At 45.5% G+C, this 27899-nt stretch overlaps 2 protein-coding genes across 5 annotated transcripts; one reads left to right on the top strand and one right to left on the bottom strand.

Moving 5' to 3' along the window:
* Window positions 1–2840: 2840 nt before the first annotated feature.
* On the bottom strand, window positions 2841–23684 carry ppih (peptidylprolyl isomerase H (cyclophilin H)). 4 transcript variants are annotated; one of them, XM_069918333.1, is made up of 10 exons: window positions 19994–20077; window positions 16964–17047; window positions 16258–16322; window positions 16147–16170; window positions 14571–14615; window positions 14227–14287; window positions 9136–9228; window positions 8935–9022; window positions 7412–7452; window positions 2841–3421 (listed from the first exon to the last, which is right to left on the bottom strand). In XM_069918333.1, the coding sequence occupies exons 3-10, from the start codon at window positions 16308–16310 to the stop codon at window positions 3353–3355; spliced, it is 474 nt and encodes a 157-aa protein (XP_069774434.1). In that variant the 5' UTR covers window positions 16311–16322; window positions 16964–17047; window positions 19994–20077; the 3' UTR covers window positions 2841–3352. The 4 variants fall into 4 exon arrangements, with proteins under 4 accessions (XP_069774434.1, XP_069774435.1, XP_069774433.1 ...); XM_069918334.1 differs by lacking the exons at window positions 16964–17047; window positions 19994–20077 and adding an exon at window positions 23636–23684; XM_069918332.1 differs by lacking the exon at window positions 16964–17047 and having other exon boundaries at window positions 14227–14269; window positions 19994–20101.
* Window positions 23685–23769: 85 nt separating this feature from the next.
* On the top strand, window positions 23770–27899 carry taf10 (TAF10 RNA polymerase II, TATA box binding protein (TBP)-associated factor). The gene is made up of 5 exons (XM_069918335.1): window positions 23770–23896; window positions 24663–24811; window positions 25777–25841; window positions 26390–26504; window positions 27021–27899. The coding sequence occupies exons 1-5, from the start codon at window positions 23857–23859 to the stop codon at window positions 27108–27110; spliced, it is 459 nt and encodes a 152-aa protein (XP_069774436.1). The 5' UTR covers window positions 23770–23856; the 3' UTR covers window positions 27111–27899.

A 27899-nucleotide genomic window follows, 5' to 3' on the forward strand; every position in this document is an offset into this window, starting at 1 on the left:
AGGCACATTTAAGAGAGATGACACTTTTTGAGTCTTAGAGCCCTTAAGCCCATGGATTCTGTGTCGATGATCAACCTCCCAATTACAACAACCCAACATCCAATTTTTATTTTCCCCACATTCGCTTCAACACCCTCGTCAATTCTACGAGCACCTACACATTTGAGACAATTTTCTAATGACTGAGTCACCTGCCAGCCTGCACAACTTAGGGAAATGGGAGAAAATGGAGGACCCAAGGGAAAGTGACAGGGAGTACATGTAAACTCCACACTAAATGTACCCAGGTCAGGATTGATCCAGGCTCTCTGGTGGTGAGGTTCCCCTCCCCCCCCCCCCCCACTTTTCTTGCTCATTGCTTCCTCAGAGCCCAATTACATCAGAATTAAGGCATGGGTAGATCCATGTTTGATAAGAAATAGCATGGGAGGTTATCAGACATGTGGAAAGTGGATTTAAGATTACAATCTTATTGACAGAGTATTTTCATCCATTTTTCATGTTTTCCTGAATGTTCAAATCTTCTCTACCAGCCAATAAAATGGTGCTGGTCTAAACTTGGCCTCAATTCCACTTCTGCTAGATCCCCATAACCCTAATTCCCCCATAGTTCAAAAATTTATCTCAAACTTCAATACACTCAGTAACAGACTCCACAACACTCTGGACATAGATTCCAAGGATTTGCCATTCTCAGGGACGTTCCAATAATCCTCCTCACTTCCAGGGTGGCTGCTTGAAGGGAGAGATGTGGGAAGACTGAGCAGAAATCTGAAGGGTACACAGCTGAAACAAGAGCAGACTTTATAACCAATGAATGAAAGCATTTTGGACCAATTGATGTGTCGGCTTCCCTTGCCTCCATGGATGCTGTCCTGATCTACTGAATTCTTCAAGAAGTTTTTTTTGTTAACTCTTTCCATCACTGACTACATTCAAAAGGAGAATAACCTTGCTTTAACCTTTAGAATTAAAGGATAATTTTAAACTTGATGATCTGCGTCATTAGTAAAGACTGAGGAAATTAAAATGTATTCTCAGTAATCTGCATATCCTAATGTTCATATCATTATTTAACCTTCTTCATATGCCACACCCAAAGTAAATGTGTACCGTCATTAAAGTGAAACTCCACAGCATTCAAAACAAGGAATCATACCTTGAACCAGTGAGGAGTTTAAAATTTATATGGAGAAATGACTTCTCTCATGCCATCATGATTGTTCTGAGTCAGGTTTCATCATGACCAAAGAGCAAGTGAAGCTGAATGGTGTAATAACAGAGGTTTCATTTCTTTCCACAACTAGGCAGCATCGCCAAACAGTGGAGTTCAAATTCTACGCTGTCTGTAAGGAGTTTGTGTTACGTTGTCCCTGTATCTGCGTGGGTTTCCTCCCACCCTACAAAATTGGGTGTAATTGGGCAGCATGGGGCTCGAGGGCTGAATGGCCTGTTACTGTGCTGTATGTCTAAATTTAAATTCCCTCTGTTGTAAATAAAGTTCCTTTTCAAATATCTGCACCTGTTGATCACTACTCCATTTCCTTTGGATTTGTGGTTATAGGTAATACTCCAGGCTGGAACCTGGAGCAAAAAGAGAGTACAGACCTGCAACATAAACATATAAACTTAACCACAGGTGGTAGATCAACTCCCTGACAGACTGGTAAATGTTTTGTGGGAGTACCTTATGGTGAAAGTAAATGTGCCAAACTGTGACAATGAAAGCACGTTTGGACTGTGCATTTGGCATCACAATTTTAAATACAAATCTGCAGAGATGATTGCATTACTAGGACCAATTCAGGGCTCGGGAATCCAGAAGGAAACTACATAATTTGCTGACCAGGGAAGAGATTGATAATCTATTTCAGAATCAGAATTTATTGTCATTGCAAGTACAATGAAATTAAGGGCATATCCCGACAGGGCACACATACAAACAAATAAAATATAAAAACAAGAACAATTAAACAATACAATATTCAATGTTTGGCGGTGTTCAGTTCACGTAGGGCTCTGGGGTAAAAACTGTTTTCAAGTCTGTCTGTGATTTAATAGACCTGAAACGTCTACCAGAGGGTAGCAGGTCAAACATATGATGACCAGGTCTTTCAGGATGTTGGCTGCTTTACTAAGGCAGCAAGATCTGAATAAATCCCCCAGAGAGGGCCGTGAGCAGCCGATAATCTTCTGGGCCAAATTGAAGACCGTCTGAAGGTCTCTCTTGTCTGCTGCCGAGCAGCTGGCAAACCACATTGGAATGCAGTAGGCCAGCGCCCTCTCGATGGAAGGACACCAGCAGTTTCTCCTGCAGTTTGATTTTCCTGAGAATCCCCAGGTCATGGAGTCATCATTGTGTCTTTTTAACTACTGCAATGGTACTGGTAATCCATGAGAGATCTTCAGCAAAATGCGTACCCAGAAACCCGAAAACAGTGACCTTTTTCACAGTCCCCGTTGATGTATAACATGTCTGAAACTGCACTATTCCTCCTGAAGTCTATTGTAAGTGATTTTGTTTTTGAGAAGATGAGATTATTCTCTGAACACCACGCTGTCAGTCTTTGAACTTCATCCCTGTAGGTTGTCTTGTCTCCTCTTGAAACAAGTCATGAAATTTGTTGTTTTGCGGCAGCATCACAGCGCAAATGTTTACATAAAGCAACTTAAAAAATATCTTAAAATAGTGCAAGAAAAAGTGAAAGTAAGGAAGTGACACACAAAATTTAGGGCTTCAGGATTTGCCCACACACACAGGATTTCTCCGAAAGGACTCGACAAAATGAAGGAGCTTGTGAATTTGCACCAGTCTCTGCTATTAAATAATACCAGTCAAATGATACAACTTTTAAGTTTATTTGCATAAAAAACACATACAAGGTTCAAAAGAAATAAGACTGAATGATCTTAAAGGTAAAAAAATAAACTGTAGCTGTAACTTAAAACAGTTAATTGGAAGTGAAGGAAGTCTCTGGCATAGAGACTTGAAATCCTGGATACTTCAGGCAGTGTTCAACCAACATTATTACAAGAAGAGGGGAGGCCAATGTGTGCCTGTGTCTAAATGAAGTAGGCGGTTTGAGATCCAGCTGCTTTACGTGATGGAGTTTAGATAAAGACTGAGCATATTGTTATACCCAATTAAAAACATTGTTGCTCAAATGTCCAATACTCAAAATCCCTTATGATTCAGTCAATATTTCAGGGAAAGTACACTTTCCACATGCAAATAAAAGCCTCTAATTAGCCACGTGCAATTCTTTCAACCAACAGAGGACTAGTTTTGCAAACACTGATTATGATGCAGGTTACACGCAGTGAGCCAGAGCCCTCCTTGTGTCAATTCCCTCTACATCTCTCCACATTGTGCAATTACCACAGGAAGTTTAGGTTTATTGCTGGGGCCAGTGGGAACATTCTGCAGGCAGAAGATACAGACATGAGTAGATAATAAACATGCAATATGTAATAGAAGATCATCCTGTCACCTCACAACACATTTCTCAATCTTTCAGAATGGTGCAGATAGGAAGTGACAAATCAGAGAACAGGGGACTGAATGATGGAACTGGTGAAGGGAGCATTCAGGGTCGGATGCAGGAGTGTCTATGTGAAATCATGCTGTTCCACGTGGGATGGGTGTTTAGGGATGCGAGGGGAAGCCAAGGAATTGGAGAGCATAGTGTGGAGCACTGAAAATAGAAGTGGCTCATTGGAATGTTTTTGTCAGAGACCTCATAGGCACTGTTCCCTCTAATTTTTAGTAGTTTGTGTGCGCAAAAATCTTAGGCTGTGCATTTTTTTTTCCTGTGACAAAAGTATGTGACCACTTGTTGAAATATAAACTTAAAATTGTTTCAAGATCATTTTGGCACAGCCTCTCTCATGGCTAATAAGACTGTAGTGGCATGTTTCAATACAAGTATGATTGCATTCTATGAAGTAACGTATTTAGTTAAGATTTTATTCTCTACTTTAAACTACTTTGTTGTTCAATTAAATAAAACCAATGAATATTTCTTATTTTGATGGGATGCAATGTATTAATTAATTACAATAGCTTCGGTAACTCGTCTTTTGTGCGCACATTCATTTCCTTTGTGTGCTGGTTATAAAACATGTGCACGCTCATGCACGGCTTAGAGAGAACAGTGCTCATAAGGGAACTAGAACACACAACAAACGTGGAACAGTACAAGCATGGGCCCTCTGTGTGGGCCAAACACTATCTCGAGTCAAACTAAAATACTGCTGACTGTACATGATCCATACCACTCCATGCCTTGATAGTCATGTGTCTATCTAGAAGCTTCTTAAACACTACTACTGTATCTGCTTCCAACACTACCCTTGGCACTAGGCACCCAGCCTTCGATGTGCGCGGCCACACTCTAATGAGGGCTTTTCTTAGTTACCCGAGTTCGGGCAAGGAGGCGCGATGCAGTGAAAGAATGAATGGAGGCAGAAGAAATGTGGCTGCAGCAGTGGAAGAGGAATAGTCAGGCTTCAAAGGTGCTTATAAGACCATAAGGCGAAGGTACAGAATCAAGCCATTCAGCCTGTTGGGTCTGCTCCACCATTCCAATAATTGCTGATGTATTTTTCCTCTCGACCCCACTCTCCTCCCTTCTCCCCACAAGGTTTGACTGGCTTTTAATCTAAAACCTATAAACTTCCACTGTAAAATACCCAATGAATTCCACAGATTTACCACCCTCTGGCTGAAGAAACTTCTCATCTCTATTCTAAAGGATATCCTTTTATTCCAAGCCTGTGCCCCTCTGGACCTAGATTCTCCCTCCACTACTGGAAACATCTCCACATCCAGTCTTTTCAAATCTTTCCATGTAACCAGTGACACTTTTCCATGGTAAGAGTTTATCAAAATATCCACATACCTATTAGATGCAATGAGCAATGAGTGCAAGGTTAACGTCATACAGACTCAGTGCAAATAGAATTCCTATTTATACACAAATCATTTAAGCAAAGCTTAAACAATGAAATTGTGAACATAATGAAATGTAAAGCTTCTTTTCCATTTTTAATTGATTTTTAAAAATGTTTTACTCTGAGTGAATTCAGAAACATTCAGTCCTATATGTTCCAACTATTACTGAAAATATGATTTATTTTCAGAATCTATTTTCAAGTAAACTTTTCCTTAAATGTTGCTTACATTTGCGTAAAGATAAAACTGGCCACAAAAAATCTACTTTAATCACTGAAATTTCTTACTTGAAGGATAGAACTTGCATTTTATCAAATAAATTTTAGATTTTAGTTCACGTTTGCCATTGTTTAATCATTAGAACACAGTTCACACATAAAGCAAGACAAATAATTCACTAGTGTGCCAGATACCAGGGGAATAGAGACTAGAGCCTGGAGGGTGGGGGCAGGGGTGGTTGAGACCAGGAGCGTTTAGTGGTTTGGGGGGGGGGGGGGAAAGAGGGGGGCAGGGTAGAACAGGGGAACAGAGTTGGGGGAGATGGAAGCAGAACATCAGGCTGAGCAACTGTATGAAGGGGAGAAAGCAGAGGGGCAAATATATAATGGGGTGGAATGGGTGGTTCTGGTACAGTGAGTCCAGATTATTTTCCAACAGCTGGACTGCACATATTTCCCCAGGTAGAGGGAGGAGAGGATAGAAAGAAAATTACTTATTTTCCATTTCTATCTGGTTTGATAGAAACAAAAGAAACAGGTCATGATAATAACACTTCAATCCTAATGCACCATTCAATCATTCAGTGAGGTCCTGGCTAAAATTATCTTTAGTTTCAATACTGGGACCCTGCCTGATCTCCACTGCTCTTGATCCCCTTGAGTTCCAAAGTCCGCCTATCTCAGCAATGAAACCACCCAATGATCATGGACCCCTTGTTGTGAAACACTGCAAGGAAGACAACAGAACTGAAAACACAGTGGGGAATGGTAGCTGATTATATCTGCTTGCAGCTGGTCATATAAGAGTATTCCCTGGAACATTTGGGCAAAGGGCACAAGCCTGAACAGAGAGGGGGAGGGAAGGTTAATCCCGCGTGGGCAGAGAAAGCAACTTAAAGAAATCCTGTGCAAATCTGTTTTTGAAAATGTGGAATGTGCATCTGCTTAAGAGCTGGTTGAGAAAAGGAGGATAAAATATTCAAGGGAACATTCTCCTTTGTTTGGAGGGGGAGGGGAGAGGAATAATTGAAGTTATAATAATGGTCCAGACTGCAGTGATGGAGGGACAACCATCGGCCTCAACTCAAACTGCCATCAAACATTTAATGTGCTATTGATTCTGGCATTGCATATTAGGGAAGCAGTGGTTCCAAGGAACAAGGCAGGCAGATTCATCAGCCAAAGGATGAATTTAGACAGAGAAGCTGGATGCAAAATGAAAATATACATGTAAATGATTGCACAATTGTAGAATGGGGCATAGAAAAGGGATTAAGAGTACAATGGATTGTCCTGCAAAGAAGAGTAGGAATCACAAGTTTTCAGGAATGCCCATTTAATTGCACAGTGTGGACTTCAGATTTCATTGTCACTTCCATATAGAGGTAGTAGTGAACAATACCACTTCAGTCATTGCAAACACAAAGGCCAGATCATTCTCAAGAAATTATAGCTCAAAGATTTGTTGGGGTAAGGAAGAGGGCACTGAGGTTTGGCAAGGGCATCATCTCAAAATGTTAGGGAATTAGACACGGTGTAAAGATTCTTCCTTTATTGATGTCTGGCTGCGAGTCATGGACCATCACAAATGCAATGGGAATAAAAGAATCAATGCAGCAGAGATGTGTTTTCTCAGAAGAATGCCGTGCATATCATATACAGACAGGTTAAGAGTTTTACAAAGAATGAAAACAAAACATACATGACTTATAAGAATAAGAAACCAGCCATCAAAATTCTTTGGACACATCATACAAAGAGATACATTAGAACATTTAGTTAAAATTGGAAAGCTGGAAGGAAAAAGAAGCAGAGAATGAAAATGAGAGATGGTTTAACATCGTGGTTAGAAACAGGGGAGGCAACAACTACAATTCAGAGGGTCAGAGATTGTGATGGATGGAGAGACATTTGCCCATGCAGCAAAGCACCTGAACAACAACAAAAATACACAAATGTTATTTAATCCTAACTTTGCCTATCTTATACATCCTTTGCCTGGTCTTTTTTCAATGAACCAAAGAAGAATGATGCTTCTGAACCATATTGCACACTCCTCACTGGAACCCCCCCCCCCCACCAAAGAGTCATTTTAGCTGCAGAGCTTGTGAGCTTCAGTTGCAAAGCAAAATTACTTAGTGTCACATAGTACCTGACCACTGTTTGCCCAGCAAACATTTAATCTAGATACTTTTTTTATGTCTTTGCTATAAATATATCAAAATAAATAATTACTTACCTCTATTTTTCTCATTACAAGCAAACCATCAATTATTTTACCTGCATAAAAATAACATTAAAAACAGTTTTTCACTATAAGAATAAATAGATTCTAAATACCTTAGGTATAACCCTACAGGGAGAAAGGATAGCACAGGAGGTTCACATTGTGATGTTTCTATAAAAGACCCAGAGGATTCATCTTTTTTGCACATGGTGAATTGCTGTCCTGATCCTAAAGGATAAACTGAGTTTTATGCTCCATGACACAGAACGAGGTTTGGATTGTCCCATCCTGAAAACAGTGTGGCACTATCTGGGCCAGAACTGTATCCTGAACCATTTCCTCAGTTGGGTGTTAACAAGGTAAACCAGAAAATCTAAGGTTGCTGGAGCCTAGGGCAATACACAAAAATGTTGGAGAAACTCAGCTGGAAATGCATCAGACACAGGAAGTAAAAGGCAGTGACGTTTCGGGTCTGAGCCCTTTGTCAGGAATGTGGAAAAACAGGTAGCTACCCAAATAAAAAAGTGGGGAGAGGGACAGGAGGGAGGAACACAGGATAACAGGTGGGAAGGTAGAAGAAAAATGAGTTGAGAAGTGAGAGGAGGAGATGATTGAGGGCCAAGAAGGGTAGATCCAAGAGAAGATAGGGAAGGGGTGGGGAGGTGGAGGAAAGGAGACAGAGGGGTATGGAAATAGAAAGACTGACGGTAGGAACAAAGAGAGATTTGATAGAGGTATTGAAAATTATGAGGGGTATAGAAGGAGTAAATGTAGGAAGGCTTTTTTCCCTCGAGTTAAGTGAGATACAAACTAGGGGAAAAGTTTAGGGGGAACATTTGGCTTAGCGCAACACCATTATAGCGCTAGCGATCGGGACCGGGATTCAAGTACCACACTGTCTGTAAGGACTTTGTACGTTCTCCCCGTGTCTGTGTGGGTTTTCCCTGAGGGCTCCAGATTCCTCCCACCCTTCAAAACATACCAGAGTGTATGTTAATCGGATGTAAATTGGGCAGCATGACTCATGGGCCAAATTGGCCCGATTCCATGCTGATTGTCTAAATTAAAATAAAAAATTTATTTTAGAAATTGAGGAATTTGATATTGATGCCATGCGATTTTAAGACTGCCAAGATGGAATACAACACGTTGTTCCTCAAATTTCTGGGTGGCCTCAATTTGGCAGTACATTTACACCAGTGGGGTATGGAATTAAAGTGTTTGGCCCCTGGGACGTCGTTGCTGTTGCAGCAGACAGAGCGAAGGTGCCCAATGGAACAATCTCCCAGTTTGTCCGGTCTCCCAGATGTAGAGAAGGCTGCATCAGGAACACTGGATGTAGTAAATGACCTCTACAGATTCACAAGTATTGTTTCACTTGGAAAGGCTGCTTTACAGTATTTGGGTGCTAACACTGCCCTGAGATGAGCAAGCAGATGATCACAATTCCCAATACTCACTTGTGTATGTAATGAACAATTTGCTGTTAGTTTTTCTACTACATTAGTGACAGGGAAATACCACAGCTTCCTTACCAAAGACAACATGTTTCCCATCGAGCCAATCACACTTAGAACATGTAATAAAGAACTGGCAACCATTTGTATTTGGACCACTGTTTGCCTGTAGGAATCAGAAACACTGATTACAGAAATCAAAGAGAACAATTGAATGTCGTGCCAAAGTTTTACTCCCTAAAATAGAGTTTTGAATGTTAGATAATGTGAGACTCTTACCATGGACAAGAGACCTGGGGAATTGTGTTTCATTTTAAAGTTTTCATCAGCAAATGGCCCTCTGTAAATGCTGCAAACACCGGTTCCATCTCCCTGTGGGCAAGATAGTGTCAGATTTATAATAACCTGTAGACCGAAAAATAAAGAATCCACAAAAGCAAAAAGGGAAATGCCCACTTCTGTAAAAACTGAATTAGTTGTAGAAATTGATTATTATGCCCAAAAGTACTGAAACAAACACAAGTACTTTGAGGATAAAACCTGATTTTAAACAAAATTGTGTATTTGCAAGCACATTGGGCTTTCTTGGCATTTTTCCTTGAGATAGATCTCAGAGAGACATTAACAGAAATACACATCATGGCAATTGTGGACATATCAAACAGTCTCATTTCTGGTTAATAGACTATTTACATGACCATGGACATTCCAATCCGGGCACATGGTTACATGTGTTTGTATTTTCTACATCCAATCATCAGCTTTGTAATTACACTGTTGTCTTTATTTCAGAGAAGACAATCTTACCAATTCTACCACACGAAGGTTACATTCATATTTCTGATACAAGTGAGATCCTGTGCTGCCATAACATTTTACAGCCATTTCTGGCCAAATTGTAAGGTGGGCTCAATTCCATCGAAGTAACTCCGAGCAGTTCTGTGACCACCAGTTTGCCCCAGGGATTGGTGCTGGGACTCTTGCAGTCGATTGTATACATTAACAATTCAAATGTTAAAAGACTTACTAGGATGTTGCCAGGACTTCAGGAACTGAGTAACAGGGAAAGGTTAAACAGATTGGGACTTTATTCCCTGAAGCGTAGAAGAATGAGAAGAGATTTGATAGAGGTATTTAAAATGATGAGAAGGATAGACAGAGTAACATAGATAGCCTTTCTCCAGTGAGGAGAGGTGAAAGGGGAAAAGTTTAGGGGGCACATTTGGGCGGCAGGTTAGCGCCACGCCTTTACAGCGCCAACGATCAAGACTGGTGTTTGAATCCCAAGCTGTCTGTAAGAAGTTTGAACATTCTCTTGGGTGCAAATTGGGCAGCATGGACTGATATGGCCTGTTACCATACTATATGTTTAATTTTTTTTTAAATTAATTTAGAATTGTAATTTAATGAGGGGGAACTTCTTCACACAGAGAGTGATGGGAGTGTGAAATGAGCTGCCAGTTGAAGTGGTGAATGTAATTCAAACATAAGAAAAATTTGGACAGGTACATGGATGAGAAGGGTATGGAGGACTCTGGACTGGGTGCATGTCAGTGGGATTAATAATAATTTGGTACAAATTAGAAGGGCTGAAGGGTCTGTTTTCTATGCTCTAATGTTCAATGGCTTTATGTCTATGTTAAGAGGCATGAAGATGATAAAACAATTGGGAATGGTGTTGGTGAGGGAGCAGAGTCTTCGGCTACAGAATTATATTGATGGGCAAGATTATAGCAGATGGAACAGTCCTGGTAGGTGTGAGGAGCTGCATCTTGAGGTCAAATAAAAATAGGACATATATTTCTTCTTTTCTTTCTTCTTTGGCTTGGCTTCGCGGACGAAGATTTATGGAGGGGGTAAAAAGTCCACGTCAGCTGCAGGCTCGTTTGTGGCTGACAAGTCCGATGCGGGACAGGCAGACACGATTGCAGCGGTTGCAAGGGAAAATTGGTTGGTTGGGGTTGGGTGTTGGGTTTTTCCTCCTTTGCCTTTTGTCAGTGAGGTGGGCTCTGCGGTCTTCTTCAAAGGAGGTTGCTGCCCGCCAAACTGTGAGGCGCCAAGATGCACGGTTTGAGGCGTTATCAGCCCACTGGCGGTGGTTAATGTGGCAGGCACCAAGAGATTTCTTTAGGCAGTCCTTGTACCTTTTCTTTGGTGCACCTCTGTCACGGTGGCCAGTGGTGAGCTCGCCATATAATACGATCTTGGGAAGGCGATGGTCCTCCATTCTGGAGACGTGACCCATCCAGCGCAGCTGGATCTTCATAAGCGTGGACTCGATGCTGTCGACCTCTGCCATCTCGAGTATTTCGACGTTAGGGGTGTAAGCGCTCCAATGGATGTTGAGGATGGAGCGGAGACAACGCTGGTGGAAGCGTTCTAGGAGCCGTAGGTGGTGCCGGTAGAGGATCCATGATTCGGAGCCGAACAGGAGTGTGGGTATGACAACGGCTCTGTATACGCTTATCTTTGTGAGGTTTTTCAGTTGGTTGTTTTTCCAGACTCTTTTGTGTAGTCTTCCAAAGGCGCTATTTGCCTTGGCGAGTCTGTTGTCTATCTCATTGTCGATCCTTGCATCTGATGAAATGGTGCAGCCGAGATAGGTAAACTGGTTGACCGTTTTGAGTTTTGTGTGCCCGATGGAGATGTGGGGGGGCTGGTAGTCATGGTGGGGAGCTGGCTGATGGAGGACCTCAGTTTTCTTCAGGCTGACTTCCAGGCCAAACATTTTGGCAGTTTCCGCAAAGCAGGACGTCAAGCGCTGAAGAGCTGGCTCTGAATGGGCAACTAAAGCGGCATCATCTGCAAAGAGTAGTTCACGGACAAGTTTCTCTTGTGTCTTGGTGTGAGCTTGCAGGCGCCTCAGATTGAAGAGACTGCCATCCGTGCGGTACCGGATGTAAACAGCGTCTTCATTGTTGGGGTCTTTCATGGCTTGGTTCAGCATCATGCTGAAGAAGATTGAAAAGAGGGTTGGTGCCAGAACACAGCCTTGCTTCACGCCATTGTTAATGGAGAAGGGTTCAGAGAGCTCATTGCTGTATCTGACCCGACCTTGTTGGTTTTCGTGCAGTTGGATAATCATGTTGAGGAACTTTGGGGGACATCCGATGCGCTCTAGTATTTGCCAAAGCCCTTTCCTGCTCACGGTGTCGAAGGCTTTGGTGAGGTCAACAAAGGTGATGTAGAGTCCTTTGTTTTGTTCTCTGCACTTTTCTTGGAGCTGTCTGAGGGCAAAGACCATGTCAGTGGTTCCTCTGTTTGCGCGAAAGCCGCACTGTGATTCTGGGAGAATATTCTCGGCGACACTAGGTATTATTCTATTTAGTAGAATCCTAGCGAAGATTTTGCCTGCAATGGAGAGCAACGTGATTCCCCTGTAGTTTGAGCAGTCTGATTTCTCGCCTTTGTTTTTGTACAGGGTGATGATGGTGGCATCACGAAGATCCTGAGGCAGTTTACCTTGGTCCCAACAAAGCTTGAAAAACTCATGCAGTTTGGCATGCAGAGTTTTGCCGCCAGCCTTCCAGACTTCTGGGGGGATTCCATCCATACCTGCTGCTTTGCCACTTTTCAGTTGTTCGATTGCCTTATATGTCTCATCCAGGGTGGGAACCTCATCCAGCTCTAGCCTTAGGGGCTGTTGAGGGAGCTGGAGCAGGGCGGAATCTTGGACTGAGCGGTTGGCACTGAAAAGAGATTGGAAGTGTTCTGACCATCGGTTGAGGATGGAGATCTTGTCGCTGAGGAGGACTTTGCCGTCTGAGCTGCACAGCGGGCTTTGGACTTGGGGTGAGGGGCCGTACACAGCCTTTAGAGCCTCGTAGAAACCCCTGAAGTCGCCAATGTCCGCGCTGAGCTGTGTTCGTTTGGCGAGGCTAGTCCACCACTCATTTTGGATCTCCCGGAATTTGCGCTGAAGATGGCTGCATGCGCGACGGAAGGCTTGTTTCTTCTCTGGACAGGACGGCTTTGTAAGGTGAGCCTGGTGGGCAGCTCGCTTCTTTGCCAGCAGCTCCTGGATTATATACTATATACTATATAGTATATATACTATATACATATATACTATATACTATATATATACATATATACTATATACTATATACATATATACTATTACTGATAAAGCCTGAGGGAGTATGAAGAACAAAGGATCCCTTAATTTGGCAGCACAGGCAGATAGGGAAGTGAAAAAAGCATTCAGGATGTTTGCCACCTTTAGCCTAATAGAATAAAGCAGCATGGAGGTAGGTCACTTTGCAACTTTATAAGACTTTTGTTTATAAGACTTTGTTTGTGCAGTTCTGTTTGTCACATGACAAGAAAATTGTGAATGCACTAGAGGGGATGCAAAGGATATTGGCCTGGACATTGCCTGGGATAATTGGAGAAAGTGGGAGGCTGGGCTTGTTTTCCTTGGAGTCAAGAGGGCAGAGGAATTACCTGATAGAGGAACATAAAATTATGAGAGGCATAGACAAGGGAAAGACAGTAGGAAACCTTTCCCAATGGCAGAATAAAGGCTTAAGGGAGCAACAAGAGGGAGAAAAGTTAATGAAGGCATTAAAGAACTTAAGATTGAGACAGAGCCAACACTGGCTGGCATGTGAGACCCATCTTGGAGAAGTGTACATTAGAGATAGGAAGAATAATTTGAGAAGGCTGAGAAATTTGAAATTATGGCGTGGCTTATTGGAAGAGAATGTTGGTTAGTCTGCACATGGATGAGGGGTAGATGGAACATGTAAGAATTAAATATCATGGCAAAATATGTTTTGTAAAGAGCTGCAACTTAATGCAACACTTGTTCAAACCCCAATGGCAAGGCTGGTGGGAGTCATCTTGGGGAATTCCACAAAAAAGACGAGACTTAAAACAAGCCTGAGAAGTACTGCAGATATGTTAATAGAAGGCATATAAGGAGTAAGAGATCTAGGGATCTGATGGCTACAGGGTGGCTACAATGCTGATTTTAACTCATTATTCAATTTATTTTAAGCAAAATTTGCTTTTTTAGCAAATGCTACTGCAGTACGTCAGAGATAAACTGAATAAGAAGGTATTCACGCAAAATAAAGTTTTTCCACAATGAGGAGGATATTAAACAGAAAATACTTTCTCCTTGTTCACTCTCCTTAGTTACTGGTTCAGTTGATTTAGAATTATGTTGCACGGACCAAGTCGAACCTGTCCGTTCACCTGACTTTACTCACCTTATTTCAGTACAGCAGAAAGAATTTTTCAAATGAAATAATGAAGAAAGCAAACAACACAGCCAAATTCTTGATGTGACTTGATAATTCAGTGCAATATCTGAAATGTCGTTGAAGAATATGACTACTGACATATTTATAATGAATTACTCACATTCACAAAGTCTCCTCCTTGTATCATGAAATCTTTGATTACTCTAGAAGACAGGATGACACTAATGAAGGAATAAAATGGTTCTAAAGTACTATTGCTTTACACAAACGCATCGTTATACTTGCAAACAGTCAAAATTTAATTTATTTAAAGCTAAAGAAAATAACTGCAAATGGTAGAAATCAAACAAATACAGGAAATGCTCTGTCAGTCAGTACCTGTTCTCAGAATAAACATTTTAGGTAGGAGAATCCAAGTTCCGATAAGAGTAATGATTGTTTAAGATGGGGGATAAGAATCAATGACAAATTATAACAAACCTCAGTTTAAAATGCACACCATACCTGTGGAATGTACTTCCTTTGTAACCCACAGGAACGCCATCCTTCCTACGAAACCAAAAAACATCGCTTAAATCTACGGAGTCGGTAGTGGAGGTTCTTGCATGTAGCGTGGGTATAATAGTGATCTGTGAATCCAACTTAATTTCAAGCAAATCCAATCCAAAATTATTAGAGGCTGACCACAGGCCACTAAATAAATGCACTTAAAGTCTGCCAAATCATTTTAAGAAACAAAATTATGGGAGGCATAGATAAGGTGATCAGCACATTATTTCCGGGAGCAGCAAACACTAAAGAACATCCGTACAAAGTGAAGGGGAAAAATCAGGGGCAAGTTTTTTTTAAAGTTTTGGGAGCCTGGTGGTGAAGGTTGGAATAAAAGGAGAATTTAAGAGACTAAGGCACATGAAAGAAAAATGGAGGGTTACAAGGTAGGGAGGGTTTCAGATTTTTTGGTAGGTTTATATGGGTCGGCACAACATCGTGGGCCAAAGGGCTGTACAGTTCTGTAATGTTTGATGAAATGTCACAAGTCATTGATGCATAATCCAGAGGTGAATAAGAAATCTATGATTACATCAATGACAGTGGGTTTTCTTAATTATTCTTTGCTAATTTGTATGACCAAGAATTAGGAGAGCAGGGCAATTAGATTTAAATGATGGCTTCCATTGCTAGAGACAGAACAGACTCAGTGAAATTGTTCAACCCTGTTCTATGTATAATCTGCATTCTGTGTAATAGTGGTAATCTGTAAACTAGTTTCAACACTGCAATTTATTTCAGCAAATAAATGGGAAAGTGATGGTGGATGACCAAAATCTGTCAATCCACTGGAGGAACTCACAGGTCAAGTAGCGTAAGCGGAAGACAAAGAACGGTCATTGTTTTGAAGAATGGTTCTACCCAGAAACGCTGACCATTCCTTTTCTCCTACTGATGCTACTTGACCTGCTGAGTTCCTCAAGTGGATTGTTTGTTATTCTACTTTCCAGCATCTGCAGTCTCCTGTGTCACCAAAATTACAGAGCTCAGCTTCAACTATTTACTTCCTGAAAGTAACTTGACATGATCTTTGCAGTAGGGAACAGGACTCAGTAACTAAGTGACCCAAGCGAAAAGGACAATGAGCAATCTCAGTGAAGAAAACGAGTTAACGTATCGCCTGCATCTTCAGTTCACTGAAGGAGATAAAGATCTAGACATTTCTCATCATTGATTTAAATGGAGAAAAAGGCTGCTCATTTGGTGAAAACTTTCTAAATACTTCTATCATGGGGGATGACGGGATCACAGATTTGTAAATTAGTTTCTAAAATTCAGGAACAAACTAAGACTAAATACTGAACGTGCAAACGCTGTTACAGCGCCAGCGACTCGGGTTTGAAATCAGTGCAGCCTGTGAAGAGCTTGTATGTATCCCCATGACTTGCGTGGGTTTTCCCAGGTGCTCCGGTTTCCTCCCACCCTTCAAAATGTAAGGGGTTGTAGGTTAATTGGTTGTAATTGGGAGGCACGGATCTTAATGGCTGGAATCGGCTTCTAGCATGTTGAAAATAAAAAGGTTGGCACTGACCTAAATTCTCCAGTACAGAACTGCCTAAAATGAAAAAAAAAGAATTAGCAATAATACAATAATAAGTTACAGTTATTTTGCAGAAGGATGTGAGAGCAAAGAACATTTTACCTGATGTTCTCTGCTACCCTGGGCACGACATCAGCAAAAAGTTCAATCTTCATCCGGCCTACTTCCTAATCCAGAACAAAAAGGCTAATTTGAACATCAAGCTTAATGCCTGATTAAAGTTGGAGTATTGTGTCGAGCACTTGCCATAATACAGGAAAGTCATGGCTACTTTTGAGAAGGCTGCCAGATCAAAAAACATCTTGAGTAAAGACCTAATAAACTAGGAACAGAGAGAGCTGAGAGAAGATTTACTTGAGATGTCAAAAATTATGAAGTGTCTAGAAAGGGTAAATAGGAAGTCCTAAATTAGTGATTAAAAACCAGGAATAAAACACGAAAGTGTCCAGACACTGTGGTTGCAATAAAAACACAATGGTGGAGAAACTTGGCAGGTCAAACAGAAAGCCTGGTGAGTTTCTCCAGCATTGTGATTTTACTCTTCCTTGAACTGTTCCCAAGGCCGGTTCCCCTTTACATTCATCACGGCTGGTATCAGGGTGCTGTGGAGAAGGACTACAGTCCAGAGCAACTATTCTCTAGGGTAAAACACAAAGTCTGCAGACACTGTGGATGAAATAGCAAAATGCTGAAAAAACACTCAGCAGGTCAAACAGTGAACTATGTAGCAAAGATAAAGAAACATAACTAATGTTTTGGGCTTAAGCCCTTCAACAAGGTACGAGCAAAAATGTCAGCCATTCTCTACCCTTTTTGGCTATGGTCTTCAAAGTTTACAGGCCCCTTCCCTCTGAAGCAGTCAAGTTTAGTTGATTTCTTTGGTACTTATCTCCTACCAACAACATAAAAACACAAACATTTGATGATTTCAGCCTCTGGTCCCCCTTAAATGTGTTGTGGCCCCCAGGAGCCCGATTGATGATGGCTGGTCCAGAGACTTTCCTTCACCAGGCATAGAGGGGCTAAGAGCGAGGGTAAGTCCCTCAGACAAGGAATGACAAGGGGCAGAGTGGTAGTAATGAGGTAAATACAGAATGAATGGAATAATGTCTGGTCATGGGAATGTAAGGAGATGACAAGAGGGTGGGAAGGGACTTCTGTTAGTAATTCTTAAAGCAGAGATCCATTGACTATTATGGGAGGAAATTTTCATAAAAGAGTAAACTCATTATAATTTCTTTGTAAAAGCAAATTTTCGTAATTTGACTATTTGTAACGTGGGGTTTACCTGTAAATATACTGAATAAAATCTGTGGTTTTAAAAAAAGGACCAGAGTTGCACTGTCCACCCCAACCACCTCCACACCCCCATCCTACACTAACCCTCCCTTCCCCATCCTAACATCAGCCACCCACTCTCACCACCCCCTCACCCCCCACGACCCCTTCCCTCACCGCCCTTTGTTCTTGCCCACCTTCCTACCCCTTCATCCCCCACCACCCCTACCCTCAACGCCCTTCGTTCTCGCCCACCATCCCCACCCTTCATCCCCCACCAACCCCTTCCCTCACCACCCTTCGTTCTCGCCCACCTTCCCCACATCCTCATCCCCCACCACCCCTTTTCCTCACCGCCCTTCGTTCTCGCCCATCTTCTCCACCCACTCACCCCCCACCACCCCTTTCCTCACCGCCCTTCGTTCTCGCCCACCTTCTCAACCCTTTCATCCCCCACCACCCCTTCCCTCACCGCCCTTCGTTCTCGCCCATCTTCTCCACCCACTCACCCCCCACCACCCCTTTCCTCACCGCCCTTCGTTCTCGCCCACCTTCTCAACCCTTTCATCCCCCACCACCCCCTTCCCTCACCACCCTTCGTTCTCGCCCACCTTCCCCACCCCCTCATCCCCCCACCACTGACTTTCCTCACCGTCCGTTCTCACCCACCTTCCCCACTCCCTCATCCCCCACCTTCCCTCACCGCCCTTCGTTCTCCCCCACCTTCCACACCCCCTCATCCCCCACTTTCCCTCACCGTCCTTCGTTCTCGCCCACCTTCCCCAACCCCTCATCCCCCACCATCCCCTTTCCTCACCGACCTTCATTCTCGTCCACCTTCCCCACCCCTCATCCCCCACCTTCCCCACTCCCTCATCCTCCACCTTCCCCACTCCCTCATCTCCCACCTTCCCTCACAGCCCTTCCTTCTCCCCCACCCCCTCATCCCCCACTTTCCCTCACCGTCCTTCGTTCTCGCCCACCTTCCCCACCCCCTCATCCCCCACCTTCCCCACCCCCTCATCCCCCACTTTCCCCACCCCCTTATCCCCCACCTTCCCCACCCCCTCATCCCCCACCTTCCCCACCCCCTCATCCCCCACCTTCCCCACCCCCTCATCCCCCACCTTCCCCACCCCCTCATCCCCCACCTTCCCCACCCCCTCATCCCCCACCTTCCCCACCCCCTCATCCCCCACCTTCCCCACCCCCTCATCCCCCACCCCCCACCTTCCCTCACTGCCCTTCGTTCTCGCCCACCTTCCCCACCCCCTCATCCCCCACCTTCCCCACCCCCTCATCCCCCACCTTCCCCACCCCCTCATCCCCCACCTTCCCCACCCCCTCATCCCCCACCTTCCCCACCCCCTCATCCCCCACCTTCCCTCACTGCCCTTCGTTCTCGCCCACCTTCCACAGCCCTTCATCCCCAACCTTTCCTCACCGACCTTCGTTCTCGTCCACCTTCCCCACCCCCTCATCCCCCACCCTCCCCACCCCCTCATCCCCCACCTTCCCCACCCCCTCATCCCCCACCTTCCCCACCCCCTCATCCCCCACCTTCCCCACCCCCTCATCCCCCACCTTCCCTCACTGCCCTTCGTTCTCGCCCACCTTCCACAGCCCTTCATCCCCCACCTTTCCTCACCGACCTTCGTTCTCGTCCACCTTCCCCACCCCCTCATCCCCCACCTTCCCCACCCCCTCATCCCCCCACCTTCCCCACCCCCTCATCCCCCACCTTCCCCACCCCCTCATCCCCCACCTTCCCCACCCCCTCATCCCCCACCTTCCCCACCCCCTCATCCCCCACCTTCCCCACCCCCTCATCCCCCACCTTCCCCACCCCCTCATCCCCCACCTTCCCCACCCCCTCATCCCCCACCTTCCCCACCCCCTCATCCCCCACTTTCCCCACCCCCTCATCCCCCACCTTCCCCACCCCCTCATCCCCCACCTTCCCCACCCCCACCTTCCCCACCTCCTCATCCCCCACCTTCCCCACCCCCTCATCCCCCACCTTCCCCACCCCCTCATCCCCCACCCCCTCATCCCCCACCTTCCCCACCCCCTCATTCCCCACCTTCCCCACCCCCTCATCCCCCACCTTCCCCACCCCCTCATCCCCCACCCTCCCCACCCCCTCATCCCCCACCTTCCCCAACCCCTCATCCCCCACCTTCCCCACCCCCTCATCCCCCACCCCCTCATCCCCCACCTTCCCCACCCCCCTCATCCCCCACCTTCCCCACCCCCTCATCCCCCACCTTCCCCACCCCCTCATCCCCCACCTTCCCCACCCCCTCATCCCCCACCCCCTCATCCCCCACCTTCCCCACCCCCCTCATCCCCCACCTTCCCCACCCCCCTCATCCCCCACCTTCCCCACCCCCTCACCCCCCCATCCCCTCATCCCCCACTTTCCCCACCCCCTCATCCCCCACCTTCCCCAATACCCGCCGCCCTTCGTTCTCGCCCCCCTTCATCCTTAAAGCCCCGCATCCACAACCCCTCATGGTGCCGAGGCCGCCCGTTCCTCCCCCCATTGCCGCCCCCCGACCTGGCCGCCGATAGTGATGTCGAAGAACACCACGGGGTTGTTGGGGTTGAAAGAAGGCACCGCCATTCCGCACTACCGAGGCGGGACCAGGATGTCTACCGCTGTCAATCAATGCCGAATCTGACGTCACATCCGGTCATCAGCTTCTTGTCAGCAACAAGTTTTGTGGCAGCAGCATAAGGCATCCTGGTTCCAATACCTGGTACCCTTACCGCGCCCTCGCGTCCCGGTTCCAATACCTGGTACCCTTACCGCGCCCTCGCGTCCCGGTTCCAATACCTGGTACCCTTTCCGCGCCCTCGCGTCCCGGTTCCAATACCTGGTACCCTTTCCGCGCCCTCGCGTCCCGGTTCCAATACCTGGTACCCTTTCCGCGCCCTCGCGTCCCGGTTCCAATACCTGGTACCCTTACCGCGCCCTCGCGTCCCGGTTCCAATACCTGGTACCCTTACCGCGTCCCGGTTCCAATACCTGGTACCCTTTCCACGCCCTCGCGTCCCGGTTCCAATACCTGGTACCCTTTCCGCGCCCTCGCGTCCCGGTTCCAATACCTGGTACCCTTTCCGCGCCCTCGCGTCCCGGTTCCAATACCTGGTACCCTTTCCGCGCCCTCGCGTCCCGGTTCCAATACCTGGTACCCTTTCCGCGCTCTCGCGTCCCGGTTCTAATACCTGGTATTCTTTCCGTGCCCTCGCGTCCTGGTTTTAATACCTGCAACCCTTTCCATGCCCTCGCGTCCCGGTTCCAATACCTGGTACCCTTTCCGTGCCCTCGCGTCCCGGTTCCAATACCTGGTACCCTTTCCACGCTCTCGCATCCTGGTTCCAATACCTGGTACCCTTTCCACGCCCTCGCGTCCCGGTTCCTATACCTGGTACCCTTTCCACGCCCTCGCGTCGGTTCCAATACCTGGTACCCTTTCTGCACTCTCGCATCCTGGTTCCAATACCTGGTATTCTTTCCGTGCCCTCGCGTCTCGGTTCCGTGCCCTCGCGTCCTGGTTCCTATACCTGGTACCCTTTCCACGCCCTCGCATCGGTTCCAATACATGATACCCTTTCCGCGCTCTCGCATCCTGGTTCCAATACCTGGTATTCTTTCCGTGCCCTCACGTCCTGGTTCCTATACCTGGTACCCTTTCCACGCCCTCGCGTTGGTTCCAATACCTGGTACCCTTTCCGCGTTCTCGCATCCTGGTTCCAATACCTGGTATTCTTTCCATGCCCTCGCGTCCCGGTTCCAATACCTGGTACCCTTTCCGCGCCCTCGCGTCCCGGTTCCTATACCTGGTACCCTTTCCGTGCCCTCGCGTTCCGGTTCCAATACCTGGTACCCTTTCCGCGCCCTCGCGTCCCGGTTCCTATACCTGGTACCCTTTCCGTGCCCTCGCGTCCCGGTTCCAATACCTGGTACCCTTTCCGCACCCTCGCGTCCCGGTTCCAATACCTGGTACCCTTTCCGCGCCCTCGCGTCCCGGTTCCAATACCTGGTACCCTTTCCGCGCCCTCGCGTCCCGGTTCCTATACCTGGTACACTTTCCGCACCCTCGCGTCCCAGTTCCTATACCTGGTACCTTTTCCGCGCCCTCACATCCCAGTTCCAATACCTGGTACCCTTTCTGCACCCTTGTGTCCCGGTTCCAATACCTGGTACCCCTTCAGCCAGTCTCGAGCTAGTCTCCAGCAGTCCTCCTCCTGGTGTGAGCCCCTTGACCGTGGTGGCCAGCAGCTCGCAGCCTGTGTGGGTTCCTCGCTTCAAGTCACCAACAGCCCCACCACCTGTGTGGTTTCCTCAGCCTCAGAGCCCCCTCACTGGTCCAGCGCCGGGGTCACCGTGCTGTGGGTTCTGTCTTCTGCTTCACCTTCTCAAACACTGGTTGGTCTCCCTGTTTTTTTGTACCCCGCTCCAGTCCTCCACTTCTCACTGCCAAACACAGGCACCACCCAAATAGGCCCAGACTCCGTGGTTGCAGGATTTTAAATAAAACCCCCATCAGGTCCTTTAACAGGCCATTCAAAGCGTTTATGGAGCTGATGCCTATTGATCTGGGCGGTTGGACCCCAAGGGGGAGCACCGTGTGTCTGCTCCCTGCTCTTCATAGGTCCGCTCCAGTGGCAGCACTGGTGTTACAGCAGTGCCACCATTTTATAAAAATGTAAACCACCACACAAAATAAATAAAAATAGTGCATGAAAAGTAAAGGTAAAGCAGCATCTGTGGTTCATTTATCATTCAGGAATCTGATTGCAGAGAAGAAGCTGTCTTTGTGTCACTGAGTGCTCATCTTCAGATTCCTGTACTTCCTTCCCGATGGTAGAGTGAAGAGGCTGCTTCTTTAAGACACTTGATGGAGTGAAGTCTGGTGCCTGTGATTTCTCGGGCTGAGTTAATTCTTATCCTGAGAGTTGGAGTCTCCATACCAGACAGTGATGCAACCAGCCAGAATGCTGTCCAGGACAGATCCTCGGAGATGTTGACACCCAGGAATTTGAAGTTCTTGACCCTCTCCACTATTGAGCCCTTAATGATGACTGGGTCATGTTCCCCTGACTCCCTCCTGAAGTCCTCAATCATCCCATTTTTCTTCCCCATGTTTTCCCTGGAGCCAAAGTGGTTGACATTTGATAGCCCAGCAAATCCCTCTGTTCTGTGTAATTAAGAATGGAAATTAAACACTGGGTTTGCCAACATGTACTTGATCTGTAATTGAATTAAAATAAAGTGTACATCAGCACACAAAGGTCTAAAAGGCAGCTAAAAAATGGGTGCAGAATGGCATCAGAAAACAAAGGTTTGAGTTATTTCAGGAAGCAGGAATGTGGCTCAGTGTGTTATGGAAGTGAATGGTCATCTATTTTATGCTGAGAATATTGGACTGGTAGAGTTAATGAGTTCGATGGCCATATTCTCTGAATGAGCAGCAGTGAAATGAACTACAGCTGATGTTGTTCATGGGCAGCATTTGGAGGAGCAAGAGATCAAGTATTAATCATAGGGACCTCATGAAGTGATTGTGGTGAGATCTATGGCAACAGAAGTTGTGGGAGGGAAAGAAACCCATTGCTGAAGAAATGTGCGCATTCAGCCAACAGGTATGTCAGAAATTAAGGGAGTGTGGTCACTCTGGGTGAATGACTGAACATCAGAGGGGAGAGGGTGTGATTATCTTAAAGACTACAGAGAACTTGAAAAGGTAAACAATACCACTCAGATAATGTATAACATCAAAGTCCGATCGGAAATCATACATTACCAGATTTAAGGAGACTGAAACATGCAGAGGAAACCCATGGGCCACAGAGAAAACATGCTAAATTGTGTTTCTATGTGTATCCAAGTTGAACCCTCACTGGCAGTGTACTGGGGAGGGGCTTTATTCTGTGCCCCGGGAGTGATGGATGTCATGGCTATCAATTCCTCCAAGTTGTGACTGATAAAGGTTCCCTAGACTCACAATGAGGACAAACTCCTTGCATTTCCATGACCAATAGATGGGTCAGGAGGTGGAAATGGCTTTGACCTGTTTCTCTCTCCACAGATGTTGCCCAACCTGATGAAAGTTTTCTGAATTTTTCATCCTTATTCCCAGAAGCAGTGTCTCTATGATGGCGTTCACCCTTGCAGGGTTTGATATCTAATTACCTTCAAGATATGGAAGACACTTCACATCTTGTAGTGGGGATCAGTCCATGTGACATCCTCGAGCTGAAAGAATGACAGGCGGAACCATGAACGGGCGCACACGTGGCGGGGGCACCCGGACGCCTTTATGGAAGGGCCGGGGAGCAGTTTGTGAGTGGACCGACCGGATGTGTGCGCCGTGAGGATGGCGGTGCCTCTGTGACTGGGATCAGCCGCCAACCATGAACTCGGAGAACCTGGGGCCGGGGGCCGCCGCCAACGGTGAGCTGCCCACGGGCCCTGTCTCGGGCCGGCGGCAGGTGTCCAGTGGCCTGGACCATGGATCAGAGCCCGGGCTGGCGGCGGCGCCATTGCAATAGGGCGGGTGTGGAGACGGGGCGGTCGGGGTCGGGGGTGCGGAGGGGCTGGCGGGGTGGGGACCGGGGGGCGGGGTGTGGAGGGGCTGGCGGGGTGGGGACCGGGGGGCGGGGTGCGGAGGGGTTGGCGGGGTGGGGACCGGGGGGGTGCGGAGGGGCGGGCGGGACGCGGGCGGGTGCTGGCGGGACGGGGACGGGGGGGGAGCTGGCGGGACGGGGACGGGGGGGGGAGCTGGCGGGACGGGGACGGGGGGGGAGCTGGCGGGACGGGGACGGGGGGGGAGCTGGCGGGACGGGGACGGGGGGGGGGGAGCTGGCGGGACGGGGGGGTGGGTGGTCAGGTTTGTAAATGCTGCCCCCCCCAACTCCGTAACCCCCGGACTGGCGGCGGCGCCGCCATTGCGGTAGTTGTGGAGAGGGCTGGCGTGGCAGCCGGGGGAGGGGAGTGGGTCTGGGGGAGATGATGGTGGTCAGGGAGGTTGTGGCTGGGGAGATGATGGCGGTCGGGGTTGAGGGTGAAGTTGCTGCATCAGGTTCTGATGCAAGGTCTCAACTCCTGACTCCAATATCTGTTTATTGGTCATGATTCTACTCCATAAATTCTGTGCTGCTCATTTCAGGGCTGCAGTTTTCTGTTGTTACATGCTGATCAGTGTAACTTGTGTCTTCAGTTCCAAGTGCTGCTGCATCGGCAGCAGAGACATCTGTTTCAAATGGCGTCTACGTTCCTCAAGGGATTGCCAACGGGGATGTCAAACCTGTTATATCAACAACACCACTGGCAGATTTTCTTATGCAATTAGAAGATTATACACCAACAGTAAGTTTCTACATTTTTCAATAATTCGTGTTATGACTTGCTCTCTAATTTCTCTATGTGCTTGTCAGTTAAATAAAATAGTTCTAGAAAGATTTTACCCTAACATTCCATTAGGCCAAGGTTTCCATTCTTGTTCAACAGAGTCCAAAAATGGGTTCAAACAATTAAATTAAAATACTGGGCTACAGATGCAAGCATGTGAAAAACAAGATTTGGAAAATTATGGAACTTTTTGCTTGATTTGTCAGTGGTTCTCAATCTTTTTTTCCCCACTCACATCTACCACCTTAAGTAATCCCTTACTAACCACAGAGCATGTGAGTGGAAAGAAAAAGGTTGAGAATCACTGATTTAAGTTTGCTCAATGTAAGGTGAAATGTACAATATTTACATTTGTGTTGATATTAAAAACATTGCAACTGCTAGTTTTCAAGTTTTGGCAAAGCTGATTAAGGTCATTTAGATGATGTTTTTCAATTTCTAATGCAAAAAACCCTGGAAACAACTAACCCTGTTCTATTACACAGTGGAGCTCTACATGGGGTTGTGCATAAAATTCATCTTTTAAAATTTGGTGAAGCCTCAAGCCTGAAATATGGCGATGTATCTTTACCTTTGCTACATAAAGGCACTGTTTGACCTGCTGAGTTTCACTTAACTACGGTGTCAACAGAATCCTGTGCTTTTACCCTCCCCTACCCTTTTTTAAATTTGGTTGTTGGACTTGTTGGTGTATTTACAGAAACTTTGGAAATCATACTTTGTGTTCGTATGTGGGATCTATGTAGTGAATGATTGTCATTTTGCAGCAGTTTTTAAAAAAACCTATCAATCATGTGCTTTTGTGTTGGCTTTGTGCACTCACTCTATCATCTGAGTTGTCATTACACATGCCAAACATTTTCTACCTTAATTACATGTATAGTTAGTTTACTTTTCTAATGTTTCTCATTTGAACACCTCAGATACCAGATGCTGTGACAGGATACTATTTGAATCGAGCTGGTTTTGAAGCTTCTGATCCCCGCATGTAAGTTAGCGCTTTGTTCCATTTAAATAACAACATTGACAGCATTTCTACACTGAGCGACTTTCATTTTAAAATGCTTTAAAAGTTGGAGAATGTTCCACAAAGTTTTGTACAATTAGCTGTTTGGATCCGGCTATTTTAAACCTTTCATCATATATACTCCGGACTGTGGGTCAATGCGTAAACCTTTAAAGTATTAAAGTACAGTATGTAATAAAATCAGTTCCCTAAATCCTGGACAGAGGAGCCAAAGAATAAGTCCCACAGTTGTAAATTTTCTGAAGACTACATGTATTCAAGAAACCTTCCCTGCCTCCTGAATGTGTTGGTCTTTGAGGTGGTAATTTATAAATAATAGTTATAATTGGTGGAATTTGTTTATAGAAACATCCTGAAGACTTTTCCTCAGTGAAACCTTTCCAGGATGATTCAGCTTTGATTGGGAAAAAAATTTTTGGTAATTTACAATGTATTGATTGGGAGCTTGTATTGATTTACTATGAAATTAATTGTATCCATGTTTTTGATTATTACTGCTTTCTAAACAGAATTCGTTTAATATCTTTGGCTGCACAAAAGTTCATCTCAGACATTGCAAATGATGCCTTGCAACACTGTAAAATGAAAGGAACTGCGTCGGGAAGCTCCAGAAACAAAAGCAAGGTTTGTTCATACTTGTTAGTGCCAAATAGATCCCCCCACTCCAAACCACACAGCTCTCACCGCTTCCAAGGGTATTTATCAAATGTACCACTTCACAGTCACTGACATTTTATTTGATTAGCAAAATGTTTGAACATTTTGTCACTAGCCATGTGGATTTTTATTTCTGTTCTTAAATTATTTACACCCTTCCTGATCCCATTTTATTTTGGCTTAATTTATTTTAGACATGCAGCACAGTAGCAGGTCCTTCCTGCCCATGAGCCCATGCCACCCCAAATACCCCAATTGACTTGCAACCCGTACATTTTTGAATGGTGGGAGGAAACTGGTGCCTCTGGAGGAAACCCAGAGACATGGGGGAGAACGTACAAGTATGGCTTGAGACAGCGCCAACATCCTTGAATCCGGGACGCTGGCGCTGTAACAGCACTGTGCTAACCGTGCCACCTTAATGGACAGGTGAAGGGAAAAAAAGTGTTCTAAGTTGCTTCTGTTTTTGATTGACTTTTTCAGGATAAAAAATACACACTCACCATGGAGGATTTAATTCCTGCTCTCACTGAATACGGCATAAATGTGAAGAAACCTCATTATTTTACATAAGGATCTGGAAGCTTCTTCAAACTAGTGACTACTTAGTAAACATCTCACAAGTACTGTACGATGTCAGCTCTGAATCCCTTTCAGCAAATGAAATGGAAACAATGCGCAAGTTTGGAATATTCCCAATGTGACAAGTGCTAAAGTGGTTTGAATCTCCATCCTCATTGTTTGAAGGCGCATGATTTTTCACTTGATTCTGGCTTATCCTTTTGAATTGTTAGCTAAGCTGATTAAAAAGACTTAATTTTTTTTTAATCTTGGAGATTGAGTCAGGGTATTATTTTCCTTTCTATGAAGCTAGTTTGGGATCCATTTGAAATAAAATTTAAAATAAAGTTATGCATCTAATGGCCTTTAGAAAATTGGACTATAATAGTTTTTAAATAGCAAGCTTGTTCTGTAATTCAGAAGAGAACCTCATTATTTTCAAATGCATTAGTGGTGCATTTGAAAATTGTCTACTTGTAAATGTGTTTGGTTTTAGAGGAAGAAATGTTTTGTGTAGTCAATTAAGAGGAAAGAAATACAATCATTTTTTAATGTACATTCAGGTGGGAAAAATAAAACAAAGCCATTTCTGCTTGCTCCAGCTATGGTTAGTACAACTCGTGCTCATTTACCCCAAAGTTTAAAATAATGTTTGCAGTAGATGAGAAGGGGATAAAGTCCAAAAAGAGCTGCCATTTTGGATCCAGTTATCAGAATGCAGACACTTATAGTTCTGTATCAAGCATTCAATAAAATAATTGGCCTCCCACAGTACTGGGAAATGTGCCATGCTGATTTAAA

This window comes from Narcine bancroftii, chromosome 2 (genome assembly GCF_036971445.1).
Source record: "Narcine bancroftii isolate sNarBan1 chromosome 2, sNarBan1.hap1, whole genome shotgun sequence".
Classification (NCBI taxonomy): Eukaryota; Metazoa; Chordata; class Chondrichthyes; order Torpediniformes; family Narcinidae; genus Narcine; species Narcine bancroftii.

Bases quoted from the DNA above. Each gene is read 5' to 3' on its own strand.
- ppih (XM_069918330.1), bottom strand. From the start codon at position 20,059: ATGGCGGTGCCTTCTTTCAACCCCAACAACCCCGTGGTGTTCTTCGAC. The intron at 14,616-16,146 runs GTCAGTGCCAAC...TTGGTTTCGTAG, and splicing joins TTCTGTACTGGAGAATTTAG to GAAGGATGGCGTTCCTGTGG. The intron at 9,023-9,135 runs GTAAGAGTCTCA...TGATTCCTACAG, and splicing joins CCCCAGGTCTCTTGTCCATG to GCAAACAGTGGTCCAAATAC.
- taf10 (XM_069918335.1), top strand. From the start codon at position 23,857: ATGAACTCGGAGAACCTGGGGCCGGGGGCCGCCGCCAACG. The intron at 23,897-24,662 runs GTGAGCTGCCCA...TTGTGTCTTCAG, and splicing joins GCCGGGGGCCGCCGCCAACG to TTCCAAGTGCTGCTGCATCG. The intron at 25,842-26,389 runs GTAAGTTAGCGC...CTTTCTAAACAG, and splicing joins GAAGCTTCTGATCCCCGCAT to AATTCGTTTAATATCTTTGG.